The 12,540-nt window shown below is 36.6% G+C and overlaps 1 protein-coding gene across 1 annotated transcript in view; it reads left to right on the top strand.

Annotated features, from left to right (window-relative positions):
• Nucleotides 1–12,540, top strand: part of HMCN1 (hemicentin 1) — a 436,837-nt gene that overhangs the window by 386,265 nt on the left and 38,032 nt on the right. Inside the window, exons 84-89 of the mRNA XM_029935183.1 lie at nucleotides 1,345–1,479; nucleotides 1,858–2,048; nucleotides 3,760–3,841; nucleotides 8,693–8,962; nucleotides 9,529–9,699; nucleotides 9,997–10,167. Coding sequence (XP_029791043.1) covers nucleotides 1,345–1,479; nucleotides 1,858–2,048; nucleotides 3,760–3,841; nucleotides 8,693–8,962; nucleotides 9,529–9,699; nucleotides 9,997–10,167 — 1,020 coding nt within the window. The remainder of the gene's footprint in view (nucleotides 1–1,344; nucleotides 1,480–1,857; nucleotides 2,049–3,759; nucleotides 3,842–8,692; nucleotides 8,963–9,528; nucleotides 9,700–9,996; nucleotides 10,168–12,540) is intronic.

The raw sequence follows: 12,540 nt of genomic DNA, 5'->3' as shown, positions 1-12,540 counted from the left end.
TATGCAGAAATTTTTTAGTCAATATGTGCACTACATGTTAAGGTGGTGCCTGGAACCCAGAATCACTCCTCTCGGGGAGGATTCGTACGTCCTTATCTGTTAGACTCGGTCATCAGCACAAAGACACCATCAGTAATAAGAAGTGGTCATTTCCCAAAACACTGCAATATTTGCATTTAATAAATGCCTTGCTAGAAAAGACGTAATCTTGAGTTTTTCTGTTATAAAAGATTTATCTTAATGATTGAAATTCATCAACCATATTACCTTAATAGTATACCTCACTATGGAAAAATAAAGTCTAAAAAAGTAGTTTCAAACAGAGAGGGAAGCAAACCATAGAGATTCTTAAATACAGAGAACAAGCTGAGGGTTGATGGGGGTCAGGAGAGGGGAAAAGGGGTGATGGGCATGGAGGAGGGCACTTGTTGGGATGAGCACTGGGTGTTGTATGTAAACCAATTGGACAATAAATTATATTAAAAAATAAATAAAAATGTATTTTAAAAATAAATGCAATTTATCACTAAAATAATCCAATCAGTACTGTTTTCTGATGGTATAATACCAATTTAGGTATTTAAATTTTTAAACCTTAATTTTCCACTTAATATTCAGCAGAATGAAATCTTTGGAAATAATTTGAGGGAAAGCATGCAAGGTAAACATACCTAAATAATTAGATATTGGCTGGTCTAATCAGAATCTTATTTAGTGTCAGTTGTTTTAGGATTAGCATGTTTGCCTTATACTGTATTCCAAATATTAGAACTACCTTTATAAATATTTATATCATCACCATTTATGGAGAAGTTTAAATTATTACAAACTTAATCATGTTGTCATTATTACCTAACTAGCATATGTTTTTCATGATTTCCCCTCTGACCTGCCAAGTCAGTTGAATTACAACTGAAAAATTTTTCATGTTTTGATGTAAAGTGTTTGGGAGGAAAAGTGGGGGCAAGATAAATGAAATGGAAAATGTCATATGTCTGAATGAAATATTTTGAAACCTAGAGAGACTCTAAGCCAGATTTAGGCAATGCTTTGAGATGAAAGGTATACTTTAAATCTAAAGTAATTTTAGAAGATGTTTGTTTTCCTTCTCTTTTCCTGTTCCTTCTGCTGTTTTTCGTTCTTCAAACAAGGGTCTAGAGACCTAGCCAATAGCTCAGAGGAAGAAATCTGTGGAAAAGGCTCTCTTCTCCAACGTCATGATGAGATCTCTGGTTCAATCGCTGACCAACTCATAAATCCAACCTGCAAAACATTGAGCTGTTGTGATTCTTTTCCCAGGTTACTGAGAGGCATTTATGTTGTTTCCTAACTTGTTTCTCTCAGCGCACTTTGACAGTGTTCATGGACACAGTGAACTTGTTATTGAAAGAGCGTCAAAAGAGGATTCGGGCACTTACGTGTGCACCGCGGAGAACAGCGTTGGTTTTGTGAAGGCAATTGGATTTGTTTATGTGAAAGGTAGGTAAACATGCTCTATTTTTAGTTTATCCTATATTTACAATGAATAGTTTGCATTTTGCTTTCTTATTATATAGTAATATACTATAACTTCGGTTTATTAATCCATGTAGTCCTATTTCACAGATGTGCAAATTCATAAGAAATAAAAAATTATCAACATTCAACTCAAAAGTAGGTAAGCAAAGAGATCATTTGGTACAAAACAGAATCATCTGCTTAGAGTTTTGAAACAAACAAAAATATCTGTTGATTAGCACGGGGGTTCAAAAGTAGCTTTTTCTTTCTTCACTAAATTATCTTTCTAAATAAGTCAAAATCACAAGGAAATTATCAGAGCTTCCTTTTGCTTATAATTAATTATCTATTATTTCCAAGAACCTCCAGTCTTCAAAGGTGATTACCCTTCTAACTGGATTGAGCCACTTGGTGGTAATGCAATCTTGAATTGTGAGGTGAAAGGAGATCCTGCCCCAACCATCCATTGGAGCAGAAAGGGGGCGAATATTGAAATAAACCACAGAATCCGTCAACTTCTCAATGGCTCCCTGGCCATTTACGGCACTGTAGTAAGTCACACTGAAATCATTGATGTGTACTTTCACTGCCACAATTAATCCCTCTATATAGGTGCCATGAAAGGAAAAAGTTCCCTTGCATTCCTATTTAAATGGGAAAATCTGAATCAATGGGTTTTTACAAAAAACTGAAACAGTGGTTCTAATTGAGTATTTTTAGCCTTTTCAAAGAAGTACAAGCAACAAAATAATTTTGCTGCTTTGTTCCCAATCATTGATATATTTTTACTTAGCATCATTAGATAACTTCCTCAAATCTGATTCAGAACACAGAAATTGAAGAATTACAAACACAATTACAAGTAAAATATAGGATAACCTTCATATCTAAGCCGACAACAGTATCAAGCTCTCCAAAAGTTTTAGTAATTCAGAAAATGAGTGTTGCTTTATGTTATTCTAATTTGGGGGTCAAGTGAATGAGATATTTTACCTAAAAATTTCTCAACTAGACCACATATGGGTGGTTTTTAATGCATTGTTGAATTAACTGAAATAACAATTAGCATACAATATGTAATCACCTAATCCAAGGAACCACTCTTAGTCTTTCATTCTCATGGTTTTTATCTCAATGTTGATGTTGTTCATTGTCCCTTCAATTTTGAGATGATTTCTACTTTTGACTGCTGTAACACTGGTGCGTTCTTAGGTTTCTTCATTACCACATTCCACCTTCTCCTCTGAATCATTGGTAGTTCTTCTCATACCAATGTTAGTACCGATACTAATTTTTTCACCATACAGTTTCAGATACTTAGATATCTGTCTCTAACCCTGAGATGTTTCTAAGTTCCATTTACCATTTCTTACTGAAAATTTCTATTTGGAATATGTATTAACACCTCCAGTTAAACATCTTTCTTCTTTTTCCCACCCTCCTCTACTTCCTGAAATTTAGTTTTCTTTTATTTACTTAGTGATTCTGTTAGCAAATTCTATTCACTAGACTTTAGCAAAATCTGTGATTAATTAGTCACCAAATCTAAACTCATATAGTACTTACTTTTTAGGCTTTTTTAAAGTTCATTTTGAGAGAGAGAGAGAGAGAAAGGTGGGGAACGGGCAGAGAGAGAAGGGGAGAGAGAATCCCTAGCAGGTTCCATGCTGTCAGTGCAGAGCCTGATACTGGGCTCAATCTCACAACCCTGAAATCATGACATGAGCTGAAATCAAGAGCTAGACACTTAACTGACCGAGCCACCCAGGCAACCCTTTATACCATATGTGTATAATTTTGTGACTCATATTTTGTGATTTATCATTATCAGTAAATTAGTTTTTCACTTTGTCCCCTCAAGTTCATCCTTAATTTATTTTAATAGCCCCCATTAGAAGGTCTCAATATTTTTTAACTTGCCCTCAATATTTTAATGCTTTTTAAGGTATCTACAACAGAGTAGGCATTTTTCTTTAGTGAAATAATTTTGGATAGAAGATTATAAAAATATTAGTTTTGCTTGGTTTCCTAGAAATTATTATTCCCAGAAAGCAATAATAGGCTGTTTAGAAATCTTAGACTGGGAATTTTTTTTTCTTTTTTCTTAAACGCCTTTATGATGTAAAATACCTGTAGGTTTTTCTATTGCCATTAAAATCCCTTCCCAAAAGAATGAAGTTTTGTATCAGCATCCTGATGAAAAAAGTTATCTACCCTGCTCTGTAGACTCACATTTTTATAAAACACTGCTTATTTCCACAGAATGAAGATGCCGGTGATTACACGTGCATGGCTACCAACGATGCCGGGGCGGTGGAGCGCAGCATGAGTCTGACCCTGCAGAGTAAGCATCTGTATTAAACTCTCTGTGAACACCTGATTTAAAAAATGTTGCCTAACCAAGAATGTTCATTTTCTTTAACTTTATAGCAGGTATATTAATGGTAGTTTGCAGAGCGTGTATAATTTGGTTTTCCACTACTGATAGAGCAATTTGTTGTCAAGCATAAGACCAGTAGGTACAGTTTTGCAGATATTTTTTTTTCTATTTTAGTCTAACACATGGAGTTCCAGATCGCAGTTGCTTGGTAGCAGATCTTTCTTTTGTTTTGCAATATATTCAGTCAAGCGCCCTTCATATAGTTTATCACAGTTCTTGTGCTTACAAAAACGTTTTGTGGCTCTTAAAAAAGGCTAATATAAGTGAACTCAAAAGTGCTCTAGGTTGATGGCTATCAATCTTCCATGAATTACTTGTGAGTACTGGACAGACTGTCATGCTCACGACAAAGCCCCTCAGTATACGCCATCAGAAGACAGATCTTTCAGAACTAGAAAGACATGAAAAACTCCAGGGACCCATTGGCTGGTCTCCGGAATGACTCAGGACTGACATGAGGATAGCATCATTGAGTTGAGAATTTAAGTGAATAAACTTGTTTTGTGAGTAGGCTCAGTATTTAATGGGATAACTTTATATTTTCTTCATCCACTATCAAGAGATGCTATACACTAGCATTTCCTAGCTGCTATTTGCTAAACTACTATTATCTAAGACTTTTCACTTTTTCAGACTTTAGCATTTAATAGATATTTAGTAAATATCTAAGACGGTGTTTTCCCCCAGCTTTATTAGCATATAACTAATAAAATTTTACATATTTAAAATGTACAATGTCAAAATTTGATATATCTATACACTGTGAAATGATTGCCCCAGTCGAGCTAATTAACACATCCATGACTTCAGTTACCATTTTTTGGTTTTGCTTCTTTTGGTGAGAACACTTAAAATCTCTTAACTATAAACTTCAAGTATAGAGTACAATATTACCAACTGTAGTCACCATACTGTACATTAGCTCCTCAGAACTTATTCATCTTATAATTGAACATTTGTATCTTAGATCAATATCACCCATTTCCCCCAATTTACTCTATGAATTTTTTTTTTTTTTTTACATTTCACATCCAAGTGATAACATACACTATTTGTCTCCCTCTGTCTGGTTTAATTAGTTTACCATAATGCCCACAAGGCCCATCCAAATACTGTCGGCAGTATTTCCTTCCTTTTATTGCTAGATAACATTCCATTAAACATATATATTCTCATTTTCTTTACCCATTTACCCATTGCCAGACATGTTGTTTCCATATCTTACGAAGACAGTGTTTTATTAACGCATATATTTATTAAACAATAGCCTTGTGAGATGTTATCAGGGGAAAAACTATAGTTTCATGGTTGAACAAGTCTGAGAAAAAATAGATTTAAAAAGTTCATTTATTTATCAAGCATATAAAGACCACCTACTATATGCCAAGCCCTGCTTAATCCCCAGATTTCCTTACTGCAGATCATTCCTGAAATGTTAATATATTGATGTGTTATAACTTAGCAAGAAGAGGACATACTATGCCATGTTTCCCAAATAAATGTTCTTTCCATGAAACCTTCCTCCGCTCTCTATTGGGTGAATGTGGGTAGGTGTCAGAACGATTAATCTCGCCTGGAACAGTGTTCCACTGATTGGTTTAAGAAATGCATTAGATTAGCTCCTCTACACCTACAGACAATAAGTTGATTTAAATAAATGAGGCATATTAAAAAACCAAAATATAATTTGTTTAAAATTAAGATTAAAGCACCAGAAGCAATGTTTTCATTTAGATTAAGTACTTGTATTTAACTGATCGTTATGTAACTGGTAGAATTAATTCACCCTTGAAAGATGGACATATGGAATTTTATCACTGAGTTCATTTATAGCCCTCTAGGCAATTGGAAATGTTCAAATATGGTATTGAAATTAAGATTCCGAGTTTCATTTGACACATAATAGAGGGAGCAGATGAGCTCATTTAATCCTTAGGTTATCACTTAGTGTTGCATTATTAATTGGAGGCATTTAATGTATTCAGCAACAGTTTACTAAACACATAATGAAGTTTTAACACTGGGAGAAAAATAAAAGCCCCAGCCCTGAAAGTTCCTAAAGTTAATATAAACATCAAATAAGAAAGTAATTGAGTAGGACCCTGTGGACATATACATGAATAATGCATTAATAATACTCACTGAGAAAGTCAAACCTCATATGAAATAATTACTTTGTAAAGGACAGCATGTCAATAATATCTTTACATATAATGGTGGTATAGTCACAGTAAAATACATTTTACTTCTATTTTTGTTTTATGTTCTATTATTCCAGATGCATTGCTCCATCTAAAACAGAACCATCACCCCGAATTACCGATATTCATTACCTCTCATTGAGCAAACCATTCTACCATTCAGTTCAATCCCACAAAAACACAGCTTTCATCCTTCAAGAATACACAGTCTCTTCTTTGCTTACCTATTCAGAAGTGAACCCTTCTGATTAAATGTTTAAAACCTTGTATGTTGCTGCTCTGCAGGGTGAATATCCTTTCAAAGCTAAATCCATCTCCATGCTATTTCCTTGTCTCCAAGTAGACTCCCTTCTTCTATATATAATCTTACCCATTTTTGAAAATCCAGTTCAACCTTCTTCCCCATGAAGTTTTTCATATTCTATTCTGCTTGACACTGTAGACCAGTACAAGCATTCTGCCAGCAGCTAGCTGCAGCTCTTTTACATTTTTTTCCTGACTTCACTTGAGCAGTCTGACAGTCTGATCTACTCTAGATATTATTAACCTCTCCCTCCTTCTTGAAACTCCTTCCTTTGATAACCAGGATTCCATTCTCTCTTGGTTTTCTTCCTACCTCAGTGATCTCTTCTTAGTATCATTTTATGGCTTGTCTTCTGTTCATCTCTAATGATGCTGTCACTTTCAACAATAGCCAAATCATGGAAAAAGCCTAAATGTCCATCACCTGATGAGTGGATCAAGAAGATGTGGTATATATATATATACAATGAGTATTACAGGGCAATGAGAAAGAATGAAATCTGGCCATTTGTAGCAATGTGGATAGAACTCGAGGGTGTTATGCTAAGTGAAATAAGTCAGGTGGAGAAGGACAGATACCATATGTTTTCACTCATAAGTGGAACAGGACAAACTTACCAAAGGACCATAGGGGAGTAGGGAAGGGGAAAAAATAGTTAAGGAGAGCGAGGGAGGCAAACTGTAAGAGACTCTTAAATACTGAGAACAAACTGAGGGTTGATGGGGGTGGGGGAGAGGGGAAAAGGGGTGATGGACATGGAGGAGGGCACTTGTTAGGATGAGCACTGGGTGTTATATGGACACCAACTTGACAATAAATTATAAAAGAAAAAATAATGATGCTGTCATTGTTTCTGTCTTTGGTCCTCCTCCTCTCCTTTTAGACTCACTTCTGAAGCTGCTTATCCATTCATGAAAGGCTCACAGATCTGTATTGCTAGCCTATATCTCTATTCTGAGCTGGAGATATTAATATTCTCTTACCACCTAGACTTCTCTACATGAATGTCACACAGATACCACAAGCTCAATGGTTCTAAATGGATACAAATCATTGCTTACAACCTCCAAACAAAGTTGTTCTTCCTCCTGTGTTCTACTATATTACCCAAGTCAAAAGCCTGTAGTCATCAGTTCCTCTCAAGTCAGTGACAAAGTTCTGTTATTTCTACTTTCTTAATGAGTCTTGAATATCTTCCTTTTCTTCTCCATTTTCAGTGACTGCCTCTGTTTGATCTGTTAGGTCACTATTGTTTATGCATCCATATTACCACACATTTACCTATTCTATACTAAATATTATTCTACCTATTCCATTAAAAATCCTATAACTATATTATAGAACAGCTAAATAATTATAGTTACTTACTTGTCTTATCCATGGACTGGGAACTCTTTGAGGCTAGAAGTTACATCTATTATCTCTGTACCCTCAGCATCTAACACAATGCCTGGCAAATAGTAGGCTCTCGATATGTTTATTGAATAACTGAATGATGACCAGTTATGAAAGAATAAGTTAATAATGACTCTTTACCTCAGAAGTGATGGAAGGGAAAGAAGTGAGTGTTCACCATATAAAACATAGAAAAAACAATGATGATAACAATAGTTCTAATAATATTATGTACTTACCCTGTCAAAGAGCTAGGCTTATCTTAGTGAAGTCTAACAAGAATTCTCTGAAGGATACAAGGCTCAGAGAGGTCCTAAGGAACAGAAACAGAATTTGAATATAAGTATGCAGCAAGAATAACTGCAGAGCCCATGATGTAGGCTAATCTACTTAGGGATTTAAAATTTTGGACATTTCATGGGCACCTGGGTGGCTCAGTCGGTTAAGCCTCCGACTTCGGCTCAGGTCAGATCTCACGTTCGTGGGTTTGAGCCCCGTGTCAGGCTCTGTGCTGACAGCTAGCTCAGAGCCTGGAGCCTGCTTCTGGTTCTGTGTCTCCTTCTCTCTCTGCCCCTCCCTCTCTCATGCTCTGCCTCTCTCTCTATCAAAAATAAACAAAACATTAAAAAAATTAAAGTAAAATAAAATAAAATTTTGGACATTTCGCAAATAAAACAAAGATTTTTCGCTATGAAAAATCTATCAATGGCAATTGCACCTTTAGTAGTTGAGAAGCTACAGTGTTTTATAAACAAATCAGCCTAATTTTTAATAAAATGTTACTATATAATATTGATAAAAATGTCAATATGGCTTCATAAAAACTAAGAAAACACTGTGTGCTTTTCTCTGTAGGTCCTCCTGTTATCACTCTTGAGCCAGTAGAAACTGTCATTCATGCTGGTGGCAAAGTCATATTGAATTGTCAGGCAACTGGAGAGCCTCATCCAACCATTACGTGGTCCCGTCAAGGGCACTCTATCCCTTGGGATGACCGAGTTAGCGTGTTGTCCAACAACTCATTACAGATTGCTGCTGCTCAAAAAGAAGACACATCTGAATATGAATGTGTTGCTCGAAACTCGATGGGCTCTGTCCTTGTCAGGGTGCCAGTCACTGTCCAGGGTGAGTGTGAGCAGAGTGCATTCGCATTAAGTAGCATCTGGGGCGACCTAAATCATAAAAACAATTAAGCGTCTTAGTCAAAGCCTCCTGGACCCTTAAGAGGCTTCTAGATTGTGGGGAGAGAACAAAAATCGCATCACAATTTACCAACTGAAGGGACTGAAACAACATAGTTGAGAGCAGTAGAATATCAAGCCAATAATTCAAAATTCCAAATTGAAGTTTGGATTCAAAACTAAGTCACATTTATTCTCAGAAATCAATGCATTTCTTTTTCTTTAAGGAATGATGTATCCAAAAGATAAACAGTATTTAAACTTCTTGGTCTCTAACTCTTGTGGCAGGCATTTCCACATGAGTTAGTATTGGAGCTGGGAGGAAACCCAGTTAATTATCTGACATTCTTCTCTCCTGCAAAGATTTTAATTTTACCAAAGAGGAGAGCATCCATAAGCAATTTCTCAGCAATTATAGGTCCAGCTCTAGACCCAGTGCATAAATGAAACTCAATTTGTAGTTTTTATATTTATAAACACAGAGACAAAAACACGGTGTTTTATTTGCAGTTCACGGTGGATATTCCCAGTGGTCTACATGGCGGTCCTGCAGTGTCACCTGCGGAAAAGGCATCCAAAAGAGGAGTCGTCTGTGCAACAACCCCTTTCCAGCCAACGGTGGGAAGCATTGCCAAGGGTCAGATTCAGAAATGAGAAACTGTCAGCGTAAGCTGTGTCCAGGTACATCTCTATGTTCAGGGTATAGGCACATGTTTGTTAACGTTTATTTATTTTTGAGAGAGACAGAACGTGAGCAGGGGAGGAGCAGAGAGAAAGGGAGACACAGAACCTGAAGCAGCACAGAGCCTGACGAGAGGCTTGAACTCCTAGACCACGAGATCATGACCTGAGCTGAAGTCGGACACTTAACTGACTGAGCCACCCAGGCGCCTCGATAGGCACATGTTTGATAGATATTCATTTCTGTTCACTAACTCTGGATTGTCTCCGTGTTTACGACGTTTCACCTTTGTGCAGTGGATGGTAGCTGGTCAGAATGGAGCCCTTGGGAAGAATGCACACGGAGTTGTGGACGTGGCAACCGAACCAGGACCAGAACTTGCAATAATCCATCAGCTCAATATGGTGGGCGGCCATGTGAAGGGAACGCAGTAGAAATAATCATGTGCAGCATTAGGCCCTGTCCAGGTAAGAAACCACTGATTAGCAAAACTATTTTTAACTCCTATAAAAGGGTTATACTTACCTTTTCTTCATTATAAAAAGATGCTATGGCCTCCTCCCTGGAATATATCCATTTCCTGTGTTCTTAATTCTGTCTCACCGACACAGTCTTATGAAAGATATGACATTAATCAGTGTTAAGTATAATCCTGATTTAATAGACCATCTGTGATTTCCACAAACTGGCATATGTTTAATCATGTAGAGGAAACATGTAGAGGAAACATAAGTATTTATAGTCAGAATTTTAGAAGTAATAAGAACCTTAAAATCTAATGCAGCCATTCATTTTCAGGCAAGAAAAATGAAGTCTGGGATATTGAAAGGTTTTCCCAGAAACATGCAATGAATGAGGGCTAAGATAGTAATAGTGACTATTCACTAAATACCTGTTGTGTTCTAGGAACCACGGTAGATGCTTTGTGTACATGTTGTTTTTGACTTTGTAAAACAACCCTACACCATAGGTATTTTAGGGTTCTTTCAGGTTAAAGTGACAGAAACCAAACTTAAAGAAGCTTGAGTAGAAAACTCTACTTTCAGGTATGATTGAATTCAGGGATTTGGCCGTGTTGTTACTAGCATGTTTTCCATCTCTCGTCTCTGCTCTCCTCTCTTTGGCTTTATTGTCCATTAAATTTTTTCCATGCAGTGGAAAAAAAATGACTGCTGGCAGCTAGTGGCTCACAGGGGCCTTATAATCTGAGGTCACAGGAACAGAGTCTTGCCCTCTCTCCCTCAGAATACCTGTCAGCCTCTGAAGAGGAGCCCTGTTTGATTTTGTCTGGGACTCATGCTCACCTCTGAACTCCGCTAAGTCCGGATACCTGGATAACCAGCTTGAGTGAGCTACCCACCGTGTAAGAGGCAGGCTCCTGTTTGACAGCCTCGAGGAAGTTATATGTCTGGTCATTCACTAATTCATCACTTATCCATTCATTTCTCCATATTGATTGAGCACCCATTCTGTGCTTAAGGTGTTTTTTCATTGTTTCAGTTAGAATGAAAAACAGATAATCTAGTTCAGATATTGATAAGCACACTGAACACACTCAGAGTGGAGGTGACAGAGCTTAACTGGGAGAGATACATCGTGAGATGGTTTTAAAAAAGGGTGGGGAGGGATACTGAAACCCCAAAATGAAATCGTTATCCACTACATTGTGTATTGCATCCTGTTGTATAAAGGAGGAACTCAAGATTCAGAAGATGTATCATATGATTAGGATAATTAATTCCCTGATGTTACTTGGCTAGTAAAAAGCAAATTAAGAATTTGAGTCCAGATCTATTCCATTCCTAAGCCTAGTTGCTTAGATCCTAGGTATCTTGATTCAGAACTTACATTACATTACAAAAGTAAAATACTGTCATGAAATCTTAAACCAAAGCCAAAACTGTTTTTTTAATCTTCAAGAATTAGAAAGCGAATTATAGGGGCGCCTGGGTGGCTCAGTCAGTTAAGCATCCAACTCTTGATTTCAGCTGAGGTCATGATCTCACAGTTGTGAGATTGAGCCCTATGTCAGGCTCTGCACTGACAGTGTGGAGCCTGCTTGGGATTCCCCCTCTCCCTCTCTCTTTGCCCCTCCCCCTCTCATTCTCTCTCTTTCTCTCTTTCAAAACAGATAAACATTTCTAAAATGAGAAAAAAGAAATTATACAGATAATACATGAATTAACATCAACCAATCACCAAACATTATCTCCAATAAACAAAATGTGTTTGTGCTATAGGTTTTATAAGAGGTGTGGGCTTTTGTTAACCCCATCCTTGAAAATAGGACATACTAAAATAATTGGAATAGCAGACTTTTTTCAATTCCATAGTCCCTGTATGAGAACTATGAGCATCAGCAATTTGAATTAATAAAGAAGTAATTTTGAGTAATATCTGCCTTATATTTAAAGGCTCTCTTCACTCTTTTTAGGTTTAGCCAAATACGTTTTAGTCTAAATTCTTGTCATCTAAAATAAATGTGTGACAACGTCTGTCCGTGTCTACAACGTACAAAGGAAATGTAGTAAACTAACAAATAGCTATCTGAAAGAAAATCAAAGGTGTGTTTTGAAAAATTTTCTAAAACAAAGCAGTCAAATGTTAGTTTCATCACTTAGGAAATATAAGGTTGTTTCTGTCTTGTGGGTGGATGGTGTCATCTGTTAGTGACCAAAAGGAAGGACTTAATGTCACTCCTTGGAAACTCCTGGTCAATTTTTTTGTTGTTGTTTAGGAACCAGGTGAGTGTGTTATTCAGAACTTTTAATTCATGAACATTATGTAATGGAGACAATTTTTATAGAGCTACAACTGTGCAAATCATGTTGTTGAAAGAT

Source organism: Suricata suricatta, chromosome 3, assembly GCF_006229205.1.
Source record: "Suricata suricatta isolate VVHF042 chromosome 3, meerkat_22Aug2017_6uvM2_HiC, whole genome shotgun sequence".
NCBI classification, from domain to species: Eukaryota; Metazoa; Chordata; class Mammalia; order Carnivora; family Herpestidae; genus Suricata; species Suricata suricatta.
This window is presented reverse-complemented; position numbering and strand designations above follow the sequence as displayed.